Source organism: Dromiciops gliroides, chromosome 1 (assembly GCF_019393635.1).
Source record: "Dromiciops gliroides isolate mDroGli1 chromosome 1, mDroGli1.pri, whole genome shotgun sequence".
Taxonomy (NCBI): domain Eukaryota; kingdom Metazoa; phylum Chordata; class Mammalia; order Microbiotheria; family Microbiotheriidae; genus Dromiciops; species Dromiciops gliroides.
Genome location: NC_057861.1, coordinates 634,714,992 through 634,737,496, shown reverse-complemented (window position 1 = coordinate 634,737,496; position 22,505 = coordinate 634,714,992). Strand labels below are relative to the sequence as shown.

The 22,505-nt window shown below is 39.1% G+C and overlaps 1 protein-coding gene across 2 annotated transcripts in view; it reads left to right on the top strand.

Annotated features, from left to right (window-relative positions):
* The window catches only part of LOC122736134 (katanin interacting protein), a 205,190-nt gene that overhangs the window by 68,992 nt on the left and 113,693 nt on the right, over nucleotides 1-22,505 (top strand). For both annotated transcript variants that reach the window (XM_043978179.1, XM_043978180.1), the window contains exons 5-7: nucleotides 2,957-3,126; nucleotides 6,016-6,113; nucleotides 21,273-21,404. In XM_043978179.1, coding sequence (XP_043834114.1) covers nucleotides 2,957-3,126; nucleotides 6,016-6,113; nucleotides 21,273-21,404 — 400 coding nt within the window. The remainder of the gene's footprint in view (nucleotides 1-2,956; nucleotides 3,127-6,015; nucleotides 6,114-21,272; nucleotides 21,405-22,505) is intronic.

The following is a 22,505-nucleotide window of genomic DNA, read 5'->3' as shown; positions in this document are numbered from 1 at the left end:
CTGAGAACATGGTTATAATCCCTACCCCTGAGAAGCTTACATTCGGCTGTACCCAAAAGAAGCACAGCCTGGGAGCTCTGAGAGTTCAGATCCCATCTCTGGGCATCTCTTACCTGTGTGACCTTGAGCAAATCACCTGACTTGTCTGTGCCGCACTTTTCTCATCTGTAAAAATGAAGATGTTGGACTAAATAACCTCCAAAGTCTCTTTCAGCTCTAAATCTAGGAGCCAAATGTGGGAAGACGCAAACACACACACATATACATGCATGCATGGGGCATGTCATGGTCAGCTAGGTGGCACCATGGTGCATAGAGCACTGGGTCTGGAACCAGGAAGATTCTAGACACTAACTAGCTGTGTGACCCTGGACAAGTCACTTAACTGTTTGCCTCAGCTTCCTCATCTGTAAAATGAGCTGGAGAAGGAAACGGCATACCAATCCAGAATCTTTGCCAAGAAAACCCCAAATGGGGTCACAAAAAGTTGGACATGACTGAAAAAAGATTGAACAAAAATAGGGCATGCCTTAGCACTCTGCCTACCATATCAAAATAGATCCTACCAGTCTGTAAAGCCAATGCTTGGCACATAGTAAGAACTTAATAAATGCTTTTTTCCTTACCTCCCCTTATCTATATCCATGCTGCTCAGACATACCCACAAGCCTTGCCTGGTTCCTCTTTTCTTCTCCTCCTTCTCCTTCTCCTTCTCCTTCTCCTTCTCCTTCTCCTTCTCCTTCTCCTTCTCCTTCTCCTTCTCCTTCTCCTTCTCCTTCTCCTTCTCCTTCTCCTTCTCCTTCTCCTTCTCCTTCTCCTCCTTCTCCTTCTCCTTCTCCTTCTCCTCCTCCTCCTCCTTCTCCTCCTCCTCCTCCTCCTCCTCCTCCTTCTTCTTCTTCTCCTCCTCCTCCTCCTCCTCCTCCCTCCTCCCTCCTTCTTCTTCCTTTTTCCTTCTTCCTTCTTTTTCCTTCTCCTTCTCCTTCTCCTCCTCCTCCTCCTCCTCCTCCTCCTCCTCTTCCTCCTCCTCCTCCTCCTCCTCCTCCTCCTCCTCCTCCTCCTCCTTCTTCTTCTTCTTCTTCTTCAGCAGTGAGGGTTAAGTGACTTGCCAAGGGTCACACAGCTGGTAAGTGTCAAGTGTCTGAGGCTGGATTTGAACTCAGGTCCTCCTGAATCCAGGTGTGGTGCTTTATCCACTGCATCACCTAGCTGCCCCCTGGCTCTTCCTTCTATCCTTGCACAATTTATTTACAAACCTTCAGAATGTAACAGACAGCTTTTTCCAAGAGAGAACAATAGCATTCACTCTATGTTCTCATTAAGTACCTTGGCTTCAGTAATCCCAGATAGAAGTGCTGATGTAAGCCATCATCCTAGCCCTAGCCATACCAGGTAGCAGAAGAACAGTTAAACCTTCTGAGGCAGTCCCATCTACACACTCTTCCATCATTGCACTTTTCTTGGCTTCTTTAAAATCCCTGGTCTCCTGAAGAACTCCTCATTTCTCATATAGACTGCTACCCCATCTTATCCTTTTTGCCCTGGGTAACAGCAAATATCTGCTCTTTGTTATTCAACCTGCCTATTCATACATTAATATAGGGCAGCACTATTGGAGCTAGATGTTTCTGCCCTTATTTTCATGGGCATCTTGTCTTCTGAGAGGCACTGTGGTTTAGTGGAAAGAGTGCTGGACTTGGAGTAAGCAGATACCTGAGGTGGCACCCATTTTGGTATGATCTGTGTGGCCTTGGGCAAGTCATTTAACTGCCCTCATCCTCGGGCACCTCTTCTGTAAAAATGGGGATAATAATACCTGTGTTACCTACCTCCCAGGGAAGTTTTGGACATTAAATGAGAATATACAGTGATCTGTATAAAGCATTTTAGAAACCTTAAGGCATTGTTAATGTCCCCTTTATTGTTATTGTTGCAATTAATTTCATTATTGTGATTCTTTTTATTTTTCTTAGTAAGCAATGTATGAACCCAGATCCGTTTAACACAGACCATTTTGCATGTTGTTATCCATTCTCCTCCCTCAGTGCTAGGAAAGTATATTCTAATTTCTTAGTAGGATCCAAGGCCATGATGTACTCTTTGCCAACATTGGTTGCATAGATACTCGTAGTTTAACAACTACAGATCATCAAATGGCAGGACATTGTCTGGTAATGAAATCGAGGCATGACACCAGTCACTGTATAAATGCAGGAACTGTACTCATCACATTTCAGTTTCTCCACCTCAGTTAAACGGGTGGCAAGGGTGTGAAGTTTAAGGATACCTGCAAAGTGGCCAACTGAAGGAAAGCTATTAGGAAGTGAACAGAGGAATGCCTCAGTGCACTCTTGGAAGCAGCGAAGTGCAAGAATTGGAAACTGACCATTTTCACACTACACGTGAAGAGGCTGAGTGTCTTGGGTTTTCATCAAAACAATAGATTGGACATAAAGAAGAAGCAACGGGCCCCCACAGACAGCAGCTTCGAACCAAATGGTAGACTGTGCATATACACAGTGTGGAAGAAGCAAGTCCCATCATACATTGATCTTTTTGCCACATTAGAATAAGGAATAATTCCACTGGAAAGAGCAATTTTTAGTATGAGAGACAATAATATATCTAATAGCCTCCTCTGTATCTCAGTCACCCTGGGGTGAGAAGTGCGAGAGTTCATTTTTATAATGTGTATTAAAATTAAAATCAGAATGGAAGAAAATGCTATTGAAGTAGTCAGTAATAGTCTCACTCTTGCTGTTTCTCTCTGTGTTAAATAGGCCTCTTATAAATATGTTTGCAGAAGAACAGCTGGGCCCCACAATTGCCTTCACTTATACAGTTGTTAGCATGCAGCCTATGAACTGGCATCCTTGTTGTCACTGGATACAGGAGTATAGACTCGTAAGCCCTACTGTGCAGTCTCCCTCTCAGTTACTGACAATCATTTCTCTTCTAGGATATTAAAGCATTTGAAAACCAAGGACCCCATGCAACTAAGACTAGAGCATTTAGAACAAGGATTTTCTGTTTATGTCAATGGAGCCAATTCAGAGTTGAAAACCTCTCCAAGAAAGGCTATTCTTCCAGATTTCCCCAGAAGTGCTTCACACACAGAAGGGGCACATGGTAAGTTGAAGTTTCATTTCAACTTAAGATCCATGTTATTATAACTCATTTTACTATAGCGTTTTAAGGTTTGCAAAGCACATTTTCCACAATGATCCTGTTAGGTGGTGGCAAAGGAATTTTTCTTTTAAAATTTTACACATGAAGAAATTGAGGGTCGCAGAGAGTAAATGACTTGTCAAGGACAAGCTGTGTGCAGCTAGTAAGTGTTGGACCTGGGAACTAAACCCAGGTTTCCCTTGCTCTTAGGCCAATGTTTTGTCTGCTTTACCATCTTACTTCCTTAGATGTCTAGATAGGATTCCCTGAGGTAAGCTTTTTAGATGAGGCCCCTTTCCCCAGAAGGAGGAGAGGAAACATGGCAATAAAAACAACTAGTGTGACTAACATGAGTAGGGGCAGCTAGGTGGCACTGTGCATAGAGTGTCAGGCCTGAAGTTAGGAAGATTCCTCATCTGGCCTTGGACATTTACTAGCTGTGTGACCCGGGCAAGTCACTTAACCCTATTTGCCTCAGTTCCTCATTGATAAAATGAGCTGGAGAAGGAAATGGCAAACCACTCCGGTATTTTTACTAAGAAAACCCCAAATGGGGTCATGAAAGCTTCAACATGACGGAAACAACTGAACAACATGTGAGATGAATCCATGAGTTCAGCCTCTGACATAAAAGGGATTCTGTCAATCCATGTATTTATCCTTAGGTAGTATACTTGTGATTATTGTATTCAAAGGTTCCCAGGGTCTGCTCACCCCACACTAGTGCATCTGTAAGGCAGCTAGCCTTTCTTGGTCTATACCATAAAACCTCACAGACCCTCTATGGTCTATCCACCCCACAGCTGCCAAAGTACTTTTCCCAAAGCACTTCTTACTCAGTAAACTCTGTGCCTCTACATTGCTTCAGGGATCAAATGGAAATCCTTATATCTGGCGTTTAAAGCCATTCACAACCTGGATCCAACTTATCTCTCCAGATTTAGGATATTGTACCCCCCTTCTTGGGCCCTACTGGTCCAGTTGGTCTGACTTTGCTATTTCTCAAACATTTCCATCCCTTTCTTTGCCTTTGTACTAGCTAACCCCCATACCTACAGTGCCTTTTTCACTTTTGCTCTCTCTTTTTAAAAAATTTTGTTTGTTTGGGGCAGCTAGGTGGCTCAGTGGATAGAGCACCGGCCCTGGATTCAGGAGGACCTGAGTTCAAATCCGGTCTCAGACACTTGACACTTACTAGCTGTGTGACCCTGGGCAAGTCACTTAACCCCAATTGCCCAGCCCCCCCCCCCCAATTTTTTTTTGGTTGGTTGGTTGGTTTTGTGGGACACTGAGGGTTAGGTGACTTGCCCAGGGTCACACAGCTAGTAAGTGTCAAGTGTCTGAGGCTAGATTTGAACTCAGGTCCTCCTGAATCCAGGGCCAGTGCTTTATCCACCGGGCCACCTAACTACCTTCACTTTTGCTCTCTAAAGTTCCATGCTTCCACCTTTCCTTATCCCTCCAACTGTCAGGAACTCCCTCTACAAAATCCCCTTTGATTTATTATGTATACATTTTGCATAAACCTTTTATGGATATGTTGTCTCCCCTGATAGAAAGTAAGCACTCTGAAGGTAAGGGGTGTTTCACTCACCTGATATAGTGCCTGGTACACAGTAGGCACTTAATCAATGTTGGTTGATTTATCTGATTGATTGGTTCACCTTGCTTTCTTAGTTCATTCCAAATTGATACATAGTTCTGTACAGAGCCCACACCTTGGGTTGCGGTTACATATGGGCCTCCACTTCCCAGAACCAAAGCAAGAATGGACCAAGGATAACAGGAAAGCTACCCAGAAGCTCATGGCTCACTGTCTCTGTTTTTGTGAGTGAGTGAGTGTGTGTTCCATCGCTAGTTAAATTGGAAGTAGGTATGGCTATATTTTTGTTCTCTTAGATCAAGGATTGGGAAAGCATACTCTCTAAACCATTGTTTTATAAACTGTAGTTCATGGACCCCTAATGGTTCTCCTTTCCCTTAGGACTCTGATAGTCTTAGCCATTCCCTTTCATCTTTCTGAAGGCTCTATCTATACTCTGCTCCTCTGTAAACATCCAATATAGGGAATTGGATAACGATTGTGAATAAAGAAGAAGAATAATTAAAAGATCAAGAAATAAAGATAATGAATGAAATTTTAACTTGAAAATTCCCAGAGAGGAAACAGCAGAGTCTTTGTATGCACATATAAATTATTTTCAAAGATATGTGTTACTCTTCTAACCATATCGTATACCTGAAGAGGCAGTATGGTATAATGTAATGGTGTATGAGTTGCTAATTCTCCTTCTGCAGTCCTCGGCAGTGTATTATTCAAACTCATTGTCTCTGTCCAGAAGAATATGCAGTAGATTCACAAGTCTTTGTGAAATGTAATCAATGTTTAGCTCATGATGGTATAAATAATGAGTGCCATAAACTTAAAATAAATGTGAAATTTGGCTTTGAAATCATTGACATGATGAAAAGAATTCTGGAATGAGAATCAGGAGGCTTAGTTTATAGTCATTCTGCCACTTAGATCTCTGAACATCAGTTTTCTCAGCTGAAAATGGGTTTAATCTCTGTTCTACCTCCACAGGTTGTTGGAAAGATGAAAAGAGATAAAGTATGTGAAACTGTGAAATGCTATAAAAAAATCTTAAGTGATGGTGAATGTAACTTTCAGAAAAATCCTAGTAGAGAACACTCTTAGTGATTGAAGTGCCTCTTTTATTTACCTTCAGGAAAGATGAATGATTTTTAACACTCTTTAGATTATTGTCTTATTGGTTTTGTGTTATATACTGGAATGTGAACTCTCAAACCACATGCCTTACTAAGTAGCTTTCATTTTTATTTTTCCAGATTCTGGAAGGAGACCTTTATTTAGAGAAACAGAAGAAGCACTAAGACGTGGTTCACGGACAGCACCTTGCAAAGTTCAGCGCAAAGGATGGCACCAGGTCTGGAAATGTAGGAGACAATCTGATGATGCAAAAACAGCATTTTCTTTCAAATAAGAAACTGGCTATTATGGAAATGTCATGAGTGTGGGATTTTGCCGAGTATTTAAAAAGGCATGTGTGCCCTGAGACACAACAGGCTTACTTTGCGGGATGCTCCCATCTATCCCAGGGGGCAGATCAGATAAAGATGAGAGATTGCCTTCTTTGACTTTTTATGTATGCCTGTGACATATTCTTCTTGGCTTTGAGTTCATGCTACCCCATCTCTGTCTAATTGAGGCTGCAGGAAGGGACGGCATGAGTGCCTGACTCTAGCAACCGTCTGAGGGGCTAGGAGCTGCCAGAAAGACTTTGAAGTAAAGCACAAATCTCTTTTTGATTTAGAACCATTCTTAGCTTTCTAGGTAATCCAGAAATAGAATACCCTATGTAGAATTCCATATCGGCAATGCAGTATACTGGACTGAAATGCCATTTTTGCTACTTAATACCTGTGGTTTTGGGAAAGTCCCCTTGGCCTCTGTTAGGCTTAATTTCTTCATCTGTGTTATCTGCCAATAGCATGAGGAGACTTGTAAAAGAAACAAAATGAATAAAATTAGAAGCTAATAAAAGTCCCAGAAAAAGTCTCTAGTAGAACATAGCAGGGCTGAGGCCACACTTGCTCATAGCTCAGATAGTCCAAGAAGTGATATTTGGAGATAATAACCCACTACTTATCTTACAAGGCTGTTGTGAATAAAAAATCCTGTAAGGCTATAAATTTCTGTATAAATGTATGTTATTTTTCAGATCCCCAAAATAAAACTCATGACAATGGCACAGTCATCAATTCTGAGTTTAATGGGAGGTTAATCATGTAGTTCTTTAAGCTCTACTCCTGTTTCTACCCTTCAATGTACAGCTCTTAATTTGAGATTTCTTGGTGGTATTTTTATATACTTGAAAGTCCTATTAAAAAGATGTAAAGGGGGGCAGCTAGGTGGCGCAGTGGATAAAGCACCGGCCCTGGATTCAGGAGTACCTGAGTTCAAATCTGGCCTCAGACACTTGACACATACTAGCTGTGTGACCCTGGGCAAGTCACTTAACCCCCATTGCCCCGCCCCCCCCCCCCCCAAAAAAAAAGATGTAAAGCTGAACAGATACTTGTTCTCCCTCAGGTGAGGAAGTGATCTCAAAGTGAGAAGATAAGACCAATAAAAAGAAGTCACAGAGATCTTGGCAGATTAGTATTTTACTGTCCTCCTACCTCTCTGATCTCCTCTTCTCAGTCTCTTTTGCTGCGTCATCATCCCCAACCCTTCCCGTAACATTGTGTGTCCCTCAGCATTTTGTCCAGGGCCCTCTTCTCTTCTTGCTGTAACCTGTTGCTTGGTGATTTCATCAGCTTCAATGGGTTCAATGACCATCTCTCTGCAGAGGACTTCCAAATTTATTTATTTATCCCATATCTCTTTCCCGAGCTCCAATTCCACACCACCCACTGCCTTTGGGGCATCGCCACCTGGATGTCACAGAAACGTCCCAACTTACCCCAATCAAAAACAAAACCTCTAATCATCTTCGCCATTAAACACACCTATCCTCCAGAATGCCCTTTTTCAGTTTAATTGCCATCTGTTTTTTATTGGTAGATAACCCAATAGCAGGATGTCACTGATAGAAAGCCCTTCAGGACATAGACCTTGGAAAGACCCTAAAGAAAATCTCTTCCAAACCTCTCGTTCTGTAGAGAAGAAAATGGGAGTGCAAAGAAGGGAGGTGACCTTCCTGAGAGCATCTCTTGAGCAGGCAAACAAGAACTGCTAGGATTCCTAACACTCAGTCCTGCGCTTTCTCACATCGAATCGCCACCTTTCAGCAGTTAGCTCCATGTATGTTTTTCATGGTAAATGGGAACTTTCCCTAATTTATGGCAGTGAGAAGTTTTGCTTATTTCACAGATTTGGACCTTGGCTCAGGTCTTCATCATCTTTCTCCTAGACTATTGCGATGGCCTTCTAATTGGTCTCAGTGCTTCTAATTGGTCTCTCCCCTCTTCAATTCATTCTCCACATGGCTGCCAAAGTAATATTCCTATAATGCACGTACGACCATTCCACTATCCTCTGCAAAAGTCATCAGGGACTTTCTGTTGCCTCAAGGATAAATATAAACTCCTTAGTTTGTTATTTAGAGCCCTTCAAAATCTGGCTTTAGTCTACCTTTCTCGCTTAATTATGTGTTATTCCCCTTCATGCACTTGATGCTGCAGCCAAATTGGCTGACTTGCTGTTCCCCAAATTTGGGATCTAATCTTTTGCCTCTATGCCATTTACTACACAGGCCAGCCCTCTACACCTTGACTTCTTAAAATGCTTAACTTTTTTCAAGGCTCAACTCATGTATCTCATCTTCTATGGGAAGCCCCTGCTGAGCCCCTTCATTGTTACTATTCTCTTCCTTCTCAGGTTATCATATATATATATGTACATACATACTGTATTCCTTCCCCCTGTCAAATAATAAGCTTTTTGAGGACAGAGGCTGTTTATTTTATCTTTGTATTTCCAGAATCTGATGCCTCCCTTCTACACAGTGCTTCATAAATGTTTGTTGAATGCCTTGATATGTGTGTGTCACTTACCCATTCTCTGTTGGCCTGGTTTTCCTAAGGCTTTATCCCTAAAACCTAAAGATGCACCTGAGAGAAACAGGTAAAATTTATGCTTTAGATAGTTTTTCCCTTATAGGGAACACAAATAACCCCTTTCTTCCTGGAAAACCAATGCATCTGGATCCCCAAGAATTAGTGATGATGAGCATGAACTGTGTCTAACCACAAGAGACTGCAAAGGATACTGTGTTCCAGGCCCTGAAAGCTGATTTTTAGTAATTAGGACATAAGTTTTTTATTATATAATTATGAACTGTATTTGAGTCCTAGACTGTGGCCAAATGCTTAAAGCAAAAGACTGAACCTAGTTTCAAGAAATTTTAAATTAAGATCAGTCTTTCCTTTGCAGCCTCTTCTCATGGTGCCTCATTCCCCAAGGCCTACACATGGCTCATTTCCTGTTTTCTCAATACAGACACAGAGATCAGGATGCCTCATCCCGGGCAATATGTGGTTGGGCTTTGGATCCATCAGACTCCTAATAGTGCAAAGATGTTGTAGCTGGTTATAAAGCTGCTCATGCTTCTACTTGACTCTTTCTTTGCATCATGTCTATGTGTTAGAGCCTTCTCATGCTGTCAGTGGATTAAGATTTATGGTCACTATAGCCTTGTAATACTCGGGTGGACAGCAGACTAATAAGCAGTGCAGTCATTTACCAAAACTCTGTCAGATTTGATGAACGTCATCAAATGTTAACCTTAAATTGGTAGTGAAAGGACTGGCCTTACAACAATTTATTGTGGGGTGGGCTTTACTGAAGGTCTCTAAAGAAAGTTCATCCCAAGTATTAAACACTGAATTTGCCTTCACTACAGTACCTCTCCATTTTCAACAGAGATTAAAGCTGCCTAGCCATGATCCTATATTCTCCAAGAAGGCAATCTCACAGGTTAAATTGAGGAAAGGGTTTTAGCCTCTCCTTTTTTAGTTTTGCTATCAGTTTTTCTTTTTTTTCTTTTTTTTTAGTGAGGCAATGGGGGTTAAGTGACTTGCCCAGGGCCACACAGCTAGTAAGTGTTAAGTGTCTGAGGCTGGATTTGAACTCAGGTCCTCCTGACTCCAGGGCCAGTGCTCTATCCACTGCGCCACCTCGCTGCCCCTTTGCTATCAGTTTTTAAGATAGTTTGTTCTAAGCAGTATTACTGATTGGTCCCATTTTTGTTGTTGTTGTTCAGTTATGTTCAGTTGTTTCAGTTATGTTTAACTCTCCATGACCCCTTTTGGGGTTTTCCTGGCAAAGATACTGGAGTGGTTTGCCATTTCCTTCTCCAGTTTATTTTACAGATGAGGAAACTGAGGCAAATAGAGTTAAGTGACTTGTCCAGGATCATACAGCTAGTAAATGTCTGAGGCCAGATTTGAACTCAGGAAGATGAATCTTCCTGACCGAAGACCCAGCACTTTATACACTGTGCCACCTTGCTGCCCATTATACAGATGAAGAAACTGACTCTTAGAGCAGCAAAGTGACTTGCTAATGATCACGTAAGGAGATAGCAGAGCCAAACCCAGACCCAGGTCCCTTGACTGCCCTGAATTGTTTTCATCATATCACAGCTCTCTATATGTACTAATGAAGGTTTATGAAATAGCACAGAGAGATGAGATGTTTATAACTTCATTTCCATAGTACGGAAAGACAAAATGTCCAATTCTGTTCTGTGAAAATCATCAGACAGACAGTGCTCTGGGTTATAGAACCACAGACTTAGAGCTGGAAGCGACCTCAAAGCCCACTGAGTTCAACTCCCTCATTTAGCAGATGAGGGAACTGAGGTAAAGGGCGGTTAGATTACTTGCCCGAGAGTTAAGCAGCTAATAAATGTCTGAGGCAGGATTTGTGCCCGAGTCCAGTGCTTTATCCAGTAGCAGTCTGGTTTTTCTCATTTGTGTGGATTTGGTACCTTGGCATTGTAGTGCCCAGTCTCTGTTTTGTCTGTTTGCTTATTAGGTGTTGCTCCACAAAGTGATCCTGAGATAAGTGTGTGTTTAACTCCCTGGGGTCAAGGTTTTTGCCTTCTATTTCTTTTTCATACTTTGTCCTCCATAGTCTCCAGGGTTTTTTACATAATAGGTTCATTTTTCCATAGTAGGCTCTTCATAAATAATCAAACCTTATAAGTTTTGAAGTTTTTTTGTTTTTTTAAAGTGATTTCACATATATTGTCTCATTTGATTTAAGCCTCACAACAATTCCGTGAGGTTGACATACAACAAATATTATTAGCCCCATGTGGTAAAATATGAAAGTTTTTAACAGTCGGTTAGGATAACTGAAAGACGCCAGTTTTTCAAGGACCACCCTTTTGGGGAGGAGATGAACAGTCCGCCTGCTGCGCATGTCAGACTGCCTGCCGGGTTTTTTGACTTCCGGGGTGGAGAGAACGAGAGGAGCCTTTTTGCCTGCTTGGCGGGACTCCTGGCGGCGCGGCACAGACGGTCTCCCTCACTCCAAAGGTGGCCTTTTCGGTTTGGTGAGTTTTTATAAGGAATATAGACTAAGCCTAGATTTAAGACGATTTGTACTGTATTTCTATTTTCCTATCCTTCTAATCAACAACACCTTATATACAATAAAGGCTCTATCTAGAAAACCAGAAGCTTCTTCCATTTACTAGTCTGGGAGATAAATTAAGGGAAAAGTTAAGTAGGGGAGATTTATGATCTAATATCCAATTTTAAATCTCACACCCATTTTGCAGATAAGGAAACCAAGCCTCAGAGAAATGATGTGATATGCCTAGGGTCACATGACCTTATGTGATAGAACCTGGAAAAGAACCGAGGGCTTTTAATTTCAAGTTTAGCATTCTTTCCTCTATGCTGTGCTTTTCCCACAATAATGCAGTGATAGATATGCAATACAATGATTGATAAGCTTTTTGAATGGAAGAGAACCTTACAAATCATCTTATGTAGCCCCCTCATTTTACATTTGGGGTGACTAAGGCCCAAGGAAGGAAAACACCCTGTTCAAAGCCACACAGATAAGTCATTGCAGAAGTGACACTAGAACTATGGTCTCCCAACAGCTTATCCCATGCTCTCCGCAGTTGGGCGGGTCACCTCACTTCTTTGTAAATTGAGGATAATAATATCTGTAATACTTCACAGAATTCTTCTGAGAATTACATGGGGGTAACATACGTATAATACTTTGCAAACTTTAAGGTACTATGTAAAACGTCAGCTATTATTTTTATTTCAGTTAATCTAGGATCTCATTCTCTTCACTGGATATAGTAGTAACCATAAGATCATAGGTTCAGAGCTAGAGCTTAGAGGTCAGTTAGTCCAAATTTCTCATTTTATGGATGAAGAAATTGAAGCTGAGAGACATTAAGTGACTTTCTCAAGGTCACTCAAATAATAAATGGCAGAGACAGGATTTGAACCCAGGTCCCTTTCCTCTTCTAGTGTACCACATCACAATCTCATGTATGGTCCCTTCTCAATTCTTTCCATTTGCTTCCTGCTTTGCTTCCTGTCTACCCAGTGTGCTGAAGGCTTTTCTCTGGGCCTCTTCTTATTTTGTAGATAACAGTGAAATACTATGGCTGAGCATTTCTTATCCCTCACTCTGACTACATGATCAACCCAACTCCTTTTTGGCCATATATGTCCTAGATAAAGGAAGTGCTTTATGCCACTTCTCTGAATAGAATTTTATTTTCCAAAATATATGTAAAAACAAATTTTGACATCAATTTTTTTTTTTTTTAGTGAGGCAATTGGGGTTAAGTGACTTGCCCAGGGTCACACAGCTAGTAAGTGTTAAGTGTCTGAGGCCGGATCTGAACTCAGGTACTCCTGACTCCAGGGCCAGTGCTCTATCCACTGCACCACCTAGCCGCCCTGACATCAATTTTTTAAAACTTTGTGTTCCAACTTCTCTTCCTCCCTCCCTTCCCCACCCCCCCCCAAGAACTCAAGCAATTTAAAATAAGTTATACATGAAGCACCGGCCCTGGATTCAGGAGTACCTGAGTTCAAATCCGGCCTCAGACACTTGACACTTAATAACTGTGTGAACCTGGGCAAGTCACTTAACCATCATTGTCCTGCAAAAAAAAAAAAAGTTATACATGAGTAGTCATGGAAAACATTCCCACATTAGCTAGGTTGTGAGAGAAAACAGTCAAAAAACAAAACTTCAGATTAATGAATTGTCAAAAACAAAAACATTTTAAAAAATTTGTTTCCATCTGTTTTCAGATACTATCAGTTCTTTCTCTGTAGATGGATTGCAATTTTCATAAGTCCTTCAGGTTTATATTTATGCCATTTCTCTAATGTAGGTCATCACTGACTTTGCTGTAGCATCTACCTACTCTTCATCTTTCCCTTGCTCTTTGGGCTACATGTGGGTTTGATTTTCCAGAGGTTGTGGTGTTCTATGATTCACAGGCATATAGCATCACCCTAGGAATATTCATAATTTAAATGATGGATTGTCATAGTAGGGAGTTGTTGGGAATCATTGAAAGTACAGAACAGTTTTCCAGATATTGCCTACCCAACTTCTAGCCTCCTATTCTCTTCTGAGCTTATCTCATTGTCGGTAGTGCCTGTCCAAAACAGATGTTTTAGTGGACTCAGACTCAAAGGAATATTGATCTAATCGCATTCATAATCTGGGCAATATGTATTCATAATCCACTTGGTTTTTCCTGTGTGGATTACTAAATAGGCTCCTTTTAGTGACTATGTGTCTGAATCAATGAATAAATAGATATTAAGTGCTTATTATGTCAGTCACTGTGCTAAGCACTAGAGATACAAGCATGAGGAACAAAACAAACTCTCCTCAAGCAGTAAACATTCTAGTAGAAGAAGAAAATACACAAAGAGAACATATGCAATGGTGTGGTTTGGAAATGGCAAGGAGGTGATCTGGAGACCTGGTTCTGGGTAAGATAAGGCAGAACATCACCAATATAGACCAGGTTGGTTCCAGGGTCAGTCCACTATTATGATGAGAGGAAGAGGAAGAGACTGCATGATGGCTGGAGTGCAGGTGTGGGAATGACCAGGAAGAGGATGCCCTGAATTGTTGTTCTGGAGCTTGATGCAATCAGCACAAAGTCATAAGAAACAGAAGCATTGAGACAACTCTTCCATTTATATGAAGTCCTACCACCATTTGGACTTTGCCTAGTGCATCCTCCATGACAGGAATAAACACCTTTGCTTACCTTTGACAAGCATATATCTGTTTTATCCTGAATATTGGTAGAAAATAGTTGAATAGTTGTCTCTGATTGTATTTATTAATGAATTTTGAATGTTCTTACCATATAGTGGGTGACACCTACTGCATTTTGCTCTGACAAATTGAATGCTTTTCATAATCAACAATGAACCAAGTGGAATCTTGTATTCTCTGTACCTTGTAGCATTTGCATAAACTATGAATATGTAATCTACAGTAGAAAAATTGTCCAGGAAAACTTGCATTTTCCCTTCCATTGTTCTCATCAAGGATATTTGCATAGAGCATTCTCACAAAGATTTTGTAGAATGGAGAAAGTCGGTATGTAATTTGGTAGTTGCTAATGTTATACTATTAGTGATTATTTCTCCATTCTTTAGAGTTTTCTCCATTTTGGAGTTACTTGAAAATCAATCCCTCAGTACCCTAAAAATCATGTTGCCTCCAGCACAAATTTCCTCTCTATATATTTAGGCAAGTTTACTCTTTTTGCCTAATTGCATTTTCTTGACTACCATTTCCTCTCCAACAGTACATAAAGTACTGAGGTGGTAGCTTCTAAATGTGGTAGTTCTACTGTAATAAATGCCAAAAATACATCCCTGTAGCCATGCTAAAGGAATCTGTTCCATTTTACTTCTACTTGTGTACTCTTCCCAGTTTTATTTACAAGTGTTCTTTGAATGACTTGGCTTTGTTAGGTTTAATGACAAGCTAGTGAAGAATCCGAGATTTGGAAGGGACTTCTGCTCTCTGGGCCCTCAATCTCCTCAGTAGCAGAGACTATAAGTGTGTACCACCATGCCTGATGAGCTGGATTCTGGTTAGGAAGTTTGATTGAAGAGCAGCAGGCAAAGGCAGTGGAAGAGTACTAGGATTTAGAAGACTTGTGTTCAAATCTCAGCTCTACACTTTGTCTATGGTAACCTTGGGCAAGTTTTTGAACCTCTCAGGCTAAAAGGTTTAATCTAAGCTTAACCTCTCAGGTCCTGTTTTCTTCTCTTTAAAATGAGGGAGTTGACCCTTATGATCCCAATAGTCCCTTCTGGCTATGAACATTTTTATATATTTTTTTAAATTTTGTTAAATATTTCTCAATTACATATAAAAACATTTAACATTTATTTTTAAAAATTGAGTTCCAAATTCTCTCTCCCCCACTCCTTGAGAAGTAATATATTAGGGGCAGCTAGATGGCGCAGTGGTTAAAGCACCGGCCCTGGATTCAGGAGTACCTGAGTTCAAATCCGGCCTCAGACACTTGAAACTTACTAGTGTAACGATTGGAATAACGCCACCTGCTGGAGACTTACTGTAGAAGAGTTCCGTCCATGAAGCGAAGGTCTTTGAGGGCAAGACCAGGGGTCTTTGAGGGCAAGACCAGGAGTCTTTTCTTTGGTGTCAGGAAGTGACGCGGGCTAGTGGGAGGAGGAAGGAAGAGACTGGCGCTCGCTCTGAGGCTCTTTCCTTTGGACTCTGGTGGAGAGCGGAGCTAGAAATGTGCTCTCCCTTTAATAGATAGGAATCTAGGCCTTTCTCTCTCTCTTTACCAAATTCTTATTCTCCTTAATAAACGCTTAAAAGTCTAACTCTTGCTAAAGCTTGTAATTTATTGGCGACCACTCATTGGATATTTTAGACAGACTAGCTAGAATTTTAGCCTTTAACACTAGCTGTGTGACCTTAGGCAAGTCACTTAACCCCAATTGCCTCACCAAAAAAAAAAAAAAAAAGATGTTTCTTCCAAACTGCTTTACAGTTTTCCCAGCAATTTTTGTCAAATCATGAATTCTTACCCCAAAGCTTAGATCTTTGGGTTTATTAAACACTATATTACTATGGTCATTTAATATTATGATTGTGTACCCAATATATTCCACTGATCTACCACTATATTTCTTAGCCAGTATCAGATTTTTTTTCTTGATTATTGTTTTGAAATTTGCTACTGCTAGACTGCCTTTCTTCACATTTTTTCCTCTTAATTCTCTTGATATTCTTGACCTTTTGTTCTCAGATGAATTTTGTTATTTTTCTAGCTCTATAAAAATCTTTTGTGGTTTGGTATGACAATGAATTAGTAAATTAATTAGGTAGAATTATTATTTTTATTATATTGACTTGGCCTTCCCATGAGCAATTGATATTTTTACAATTATTTAAATCTGTCTTTATTTGTATGAAAAATGTTTTATAATTGTGTTCATATTATCCTTGGGTTTGGATTGGCAGGTAGACTTCAAGTATTTTATATTGTTTGAAATTATTTTAAATGGAATTTCTATCTTTTCCTGCTGGTTTTTTTTTTGGTAGCATTTAGAAATTCTGATGATTTATATGGGTTTATTCTATATCCTGTAACTTTGCTGAAGTATTTAATTTTTTCAACTAAGTTTTTAGTTAATTCTCTAGGGTTCTCTAAGTATATCATCATATTCTCTGCCAAGAGTGATAGTTTTATTTTTTATTGGCTATTTTTATTCCTTTTTTTCTTATTGCTATAGGGAGCATTTCTAATATAATATTGAATACAATATTGAATTGGTGTCAGTGGACATCCTTGCTTCACCCCTCATCTTATAGGAAAGAATTCAAGTTTATTCCCATTACAGATAATTCTTGTTCTTGGTTTTAGATAGATATCACTTAGAATTTTAAGAAATATTCCATTGATTCCTATGCTTTCTAGTATTTTTAATAGGAATGGATGTTGCATTTTGTTGAAAGCTTTATCTGCATCTATTGATATAATCATAGAATTTTTGTATTTAAAAAAAATGGTAAATTATCCCTATAGTTTTTCTAATATTGAGTGCTTTCCTGGTTAAAAAAAAAAGATCCTATCTGGTCATAGCATATGCTCTTTGTGCTATATTGTTGTAATCTCCTTACTAGTATTTTGTTTAAAATTTTTGCATCAATATTCACTAAATAAATTGATCTATATTTTTCTTTCTCTGTTTTTGCTCTCCATGATTTAGCCATCTAAACCATATTTATGTTTTGACAGAATTTGGTAGAACTCCTTTTTATACTTTTATATAGTTTATATAGTATTAGGATTAATTGTTCCTCACTTGTAAATTAGTTGGGTCCTAGGGATTTTTTCTTAGAGAGTTCATTTATGGCTTTTTCAATTTCTTTTTCTAAGACAGAGTGATTTTTAAAATATTCCATTTCCTCTAATGTTAAACTGGGCAATTTATATTTTTATAAATATTTATCCATTTCACTTAAGTTGTCAGTTGTGCTGTCATATCATTGGGCAGAATAACTCCTAATAATTGTTTAATTTATCTTAATTTGGTGGTGCATTCACCCTTTTCATTCTTGTTACTGCCAATTTGGTTTTCTTTCTTTTTAAAATCAAATTAACCAATGATTTATCTATTTTATTGTTTTTTCCTATTTTTTAAATTTCAATTTTATTAATCTTTAATTTTAAACATTTTCATTTTGCTGTTTCATTTGGGAATTTTAAATTTGTTCTTCTAGTTTTTTTAGTTGCATGCACAATTTATTGTTCTCTTCTTTTTCTCTTTTATTGTTGTATTTATTTAGTGATATAAATTTTCCCATAAGTAATGTTTTGGCTGGATCCCACAAGTTATGGTATCTTGTCTCGTTGTTATTCTTTTTAATGAAATTATTGATTATTTTTATAATTTGTTCTTTGATCCAGTCATTCTTTAGTATCAGATTATTTAGTTACCAATTACTTTTTAATCTATGCTTCCATGGCCCTTTATTGAATGTAATTATTATTGAATTTTGGTCTAAAAAGAGTAGATTTAATATTTCTGCTTTTCTACATTTGTTTGTGAGGTTTTTATGCCCTAATACACTGTCATTGTTATGAAGGTACCATGTACAGCTGAGAAAAATGTATACTCCTTTATATTCCCATTCATTTTTTTCTAGAGGTCTATCATATCTAACTTTTCTAAGATTCTATTCATCTCTTTAAATTCTTTTAAAATTTATTTTATGGTTAAATTTATATAGTTCTGAAAGGCGAAAGTTGAGGTCCTCTCACTAGTTTTATTGTCTATTTCCTCTTCTCTTTCATTTAACTTCTTTAAGAATTTGGATGCTATGCCATTTGGTGCATTTATGTTTAGTCTTGATATTTATTCATTGTCTATTATGCCTTTTAGCAAGATGTAGTTTTCTTCCTCTCTTTATTAATAAAGTCTGTTTTTGCTTTTGCTTTGTCTGAGATCATGATTGTTACCTCTGCCTTTTTTTTCTTTTAAATTCACCTGTCATATAACAGATCTTGCTTCAGCTCCTTATTTTAACTCTTTTTGTGTCTCCCTGGTTCAACTGTGTTTCTTGTAAACAACATATTGTTGGATTCTGGTTTCTAATCCATTGTGTTATCCAGTTCCATCTTATGGGTGAAATCATTCCTTTCACATTTACAGTTATGATTACTACCTCTGCATTTGTTACCCATCTCTCTTTTTGTCTTATCTCTCTTCTAAAGTCTGTTTTGCTTCTGAGCACAGCCTTCCTTTATCTGCCCTCCCTTTTATCTATCTCTCTCTCTCTCTCTCTCACACACACACACACACACACACATACATGCGTGTGCATGTGCATGTTCACTCCTTTTCCGTTCCTACTTCCCTGTTGGATAAGGTAGATTTATATACCTGATTGAGTGTTTATACATACTTACATATTTTTTCCCTGTTTGAACCAATTTAAATGAGTGTGAGGTTCAAACATTGCCCATACAGCCCCCAACCGTTTTCTTCTCCACTGTAAAAGCTCTTTCTTTTATGTCTCTTTTATGTGAGATAATTTTTCCCATTTTTCCTCTGCCTTCTCCACTTCTACCAGGGCATTTCTTTTTCTCACTTATCCTTTTTTTTTAAATATTATCTCAATGAAATCAGCTCACTCCCATGCCTTCTGTCTATGTAGAATACTCCTAACAACCCTAATAATGAAAAAGTTCTTAGAAGTTATATGTATCATCTTCCCATATAGGAATGTAAACCATTTAACCTTATTGGTATTCATTATGATTTCTCTTTGATATTTACCTTTTTATGCTTCTCTTGAGTCTTGCATTTGAAAGTAATATTTTCTATTTAGTGCTGCTCTTTTAATCAGAAATGCCTCATAGTCCTCTATTTTATTGAATATCCATTCCCACCCCCATGCCCCTGAAAGATTATACTCAGTTTTGCTTAGTAGCTGATTCTTGGTGGTAATCCTATCTCCTTTGCCTTCCATAATATCATATTCTAAGACCTCCACTCCTTTAACATGGTAGCTGTAAGTGTTGTGTGATCCTGACTGTGGCTCCAGGATATTTGAATGTTTTTTTTTTTCTGACTGTTTGAAGTATTTTGTCTTTGACATAGGAGCTCTAGTATTTGGCCATAATATTCCTGGGAGTTTTCATTTGGGGATCTCTTTCAGGTGGTGATTAATGAATTCTTTCAATTTCTATTGAAATTTCTCTTGGCTCTAGGCTGTTGGGAAAGTTTTCCTTCATAATTTCTTGAAATATAATTTCTAGGCTCTTTCTTTGATCATGGCTTTCAGGTAATACAATAATTCTTAAATTATCTCTTCTTGATCTATTTTCCAAGTCATTTGTTTTTCTGATAAAACATTTCATTTTTTTTTCAATTTTTTCATGCTTTTGACATTGTTTTATTGTTTCTCAATATCTAATGGAGTCATTAGCTTCCACTTGCCTAATTCTAATTTTTGAAGAATTATTTTCTTCACTGAGCTTTTGTACCCTTATTTCCATTTGGCCAATTCTGCTTTTTAAAGAGTTATTTTCTTTGATGAAGTTTTGAACATCTTTTCCCCATATGGCCAATTCTGGTTTTTAAGGTATTATTTTCTTTAGGTTTTTTGTGCCTCTTTTTACTAAGCTGTTAATCGTTTTTTCATGACTTTCTTGCATTGCTCTCATTTTTTATTCAATTTTTCCTCTGCCACTCCATTTCAATTTTTTCCCCTTTGAGGCGGGATTTTTTTGTTGTTGTTTGCTCATTTTACCAGCCTGTTTCTTGGCTTTGAACTTCCTATTAAATTTGGGCTCTATTCCTGTTGTGGGAATGGGATGAGAGGTGAGTGACAGTCTAAAGCCTCAAGCTTTTTCATGCTGCTCTATTTATTTATTTATTTTTTTTGCAGGGCAATGAGGGTTAAGTGACTTGCCCAGGGTCACACAGCTAGTAAGTGAACTCAGGTCCTCCTGAATCCAGGGTCAGTGCTTTATCCTCTGCGCCACCTAGCTGCGCCCCCATACTGCTATTTTTAGAGCTAGTTCTGGTGGCTTAGAAGTTTTCAGTGCTTCCAAGGTGTTATGATTTGAGGAATGGTATGATCACTGCTCTCCTGTGCTCTGGTCCTTACCCAGGAAGGGCCCCAATCCCTTGGGATTCCAATTGATACTGCTCCTCAGGATCCCTGCTTCCTTGTCACCAAAAGTGTACCTTTCCAGCCTTGAACTTTGACGGAGAAGCTGATGTAAGCATTGAATGCTAGCACAGAGGTCCCTTGTAATCTTGCTCTGAACAGTTTCCAGGTCCCCTTACTATCTCTGACTTGAGAGCTCTCAAAGCTATTGCTACTTCTGTTGCCACCATCTAGTCCCACCACTGCTTTTGTATCCACATGGACTTCACATCAACCTCCCCTGTGTCACAGATCTCTCCTTCCAACCTCCTAAGTTGTCTTGGGCTGGAAGAATGTCTCAACCTGAGCTTTTGTTGTCTTTGTGCTACTCTAGAATTTAATTTAAGGTGTTATTTTAAAGTTGTTTGGAGGGGAATATTGGAAGAGCTTGACTGAATGTCTCCTCTCTTCCACCATCTTGGCTCCACCCACTCTAAACATTCTATGATTCTGCATTCGAGCTTTAGGAAGTGGTCATGGTTCAGCTGGCAGAGGGAAAGCACTCTGAGACAGCTTTGCCTCTTTGAGATGGGCCTAGTTAGGAGAATTTTATAGTGTGTTCTCTCATAGTCCAAGTCTTGTTGCTAAAATAGAACTAATTCTTTGCAATAAAATGCTACTAGAATATAATTTTATCTATCACTGATCTATCTATCCATCCATCCATCTATCTATCTTTCTTTCTTTCTTTCTTTCTTTCTTTCTTTCTTTCTTTCTTTCTTTCTTTCTTTCTTTCTTTCTTTCTTTCTTTCTTTCTTTCTATCTATCTTTCTTTCTATCTATCTATCCAGATGTGAGAAAAGAATTTCATTATATAGCTAAGATTTTTTTTTTCAATTTTCATTCATAGAAGTCTGTACAGATTAGAACCGAAGCTGGACCTCGACTCTACCTTGACCCCCCTCCTGACTCTACAGAAGACTTTGAAAGAAATCAGCATGTGAACATTAAGACAAAGGATTACCCTAGAGACTTCTCCCAGGTATGAATCTGCCATGGCATGAAACTAATAACCAGACCTAGATAATCATAATAATAAGGGTAGCTCGCATTTTTCTAGTGCTTTAAGATTTAGGTATTGTGATTATACTTCACAGAGGCCAGTTCTTACTCTGATAATGATAGAAAGCCTTTACCTAGCTAGAAGGATTTTAAACTTCTAACTTCCCACATCTAATACTTTTGTCTTTCCTGAGTACCGTCTCACTTTATGAATATCACTCCCATTGCCACCTTTATCCTTTGGCACATCAAAATCTTTCCTTGGAACTTTGTTATTTTGTAATGTACTGTGTAAAACTAAGTTCAAGAGCAGCCTCCTATTCAAGGGTCCATCTGATCCTCCTATTGCTAGAGTCTTCCTCCAGGAAACCACTTTGTTTTCTAGATAAACGATATATGTTTCCTCTTCTGTGTAGGCATCATTTCTTCCTAGTAGATAGAACTTAAGCTTTTTGAGCAGGGACTGACTGTTTCATTCTAGTTTCTGTATCCTCAGCTCTTAGAACCATACCTGTGTAAAGAATTAATTGTTATTTGAGGCTTTTGTGACCCCATCTTTTGGCTAGAATTTTTTAAAAAACGTCAGCACGCACACTGGCCTCTGGGGCTCCGCAAACGGCACGGTGCTCCACCCACTGGTTGTAGCCGTCACCATGGCGCTGGCACCTCACATCATCACCACTCGCCGATACCTACATGGGCCTGGCAAAATTATAATGATTGAAAGCCCAGTGAGGGCAGTCATGTGACTGTCAGAGCGGCCAGCCAATTGGCTGGGGGCTGTGTGGAGTGTGCTCGGAAGAAGGGAGTTTTTTTTTCCGGCATTCTAGCTGGAAGCTGGAAGACGCTGCTGTGTATGCTCAGCTGATTCCTGGGTGGTGGTGTTGTTCAGGTTGTATAATTTCCCTTTCCCCATTTTATTTCCTTTCCCTTAGTCCTACTGATCCTGTTTGTTTGTTCTTTTAAGTCTGCTCTTGTTAAATAAATCCTGCTCTGTTTTGAGGGAGGCTGTTGGTCTCCTTCCTTGCCCCAGTAATGTGGCAAGCTGCCTAGCTAACACTCCCCAATTAAAAAATTGATC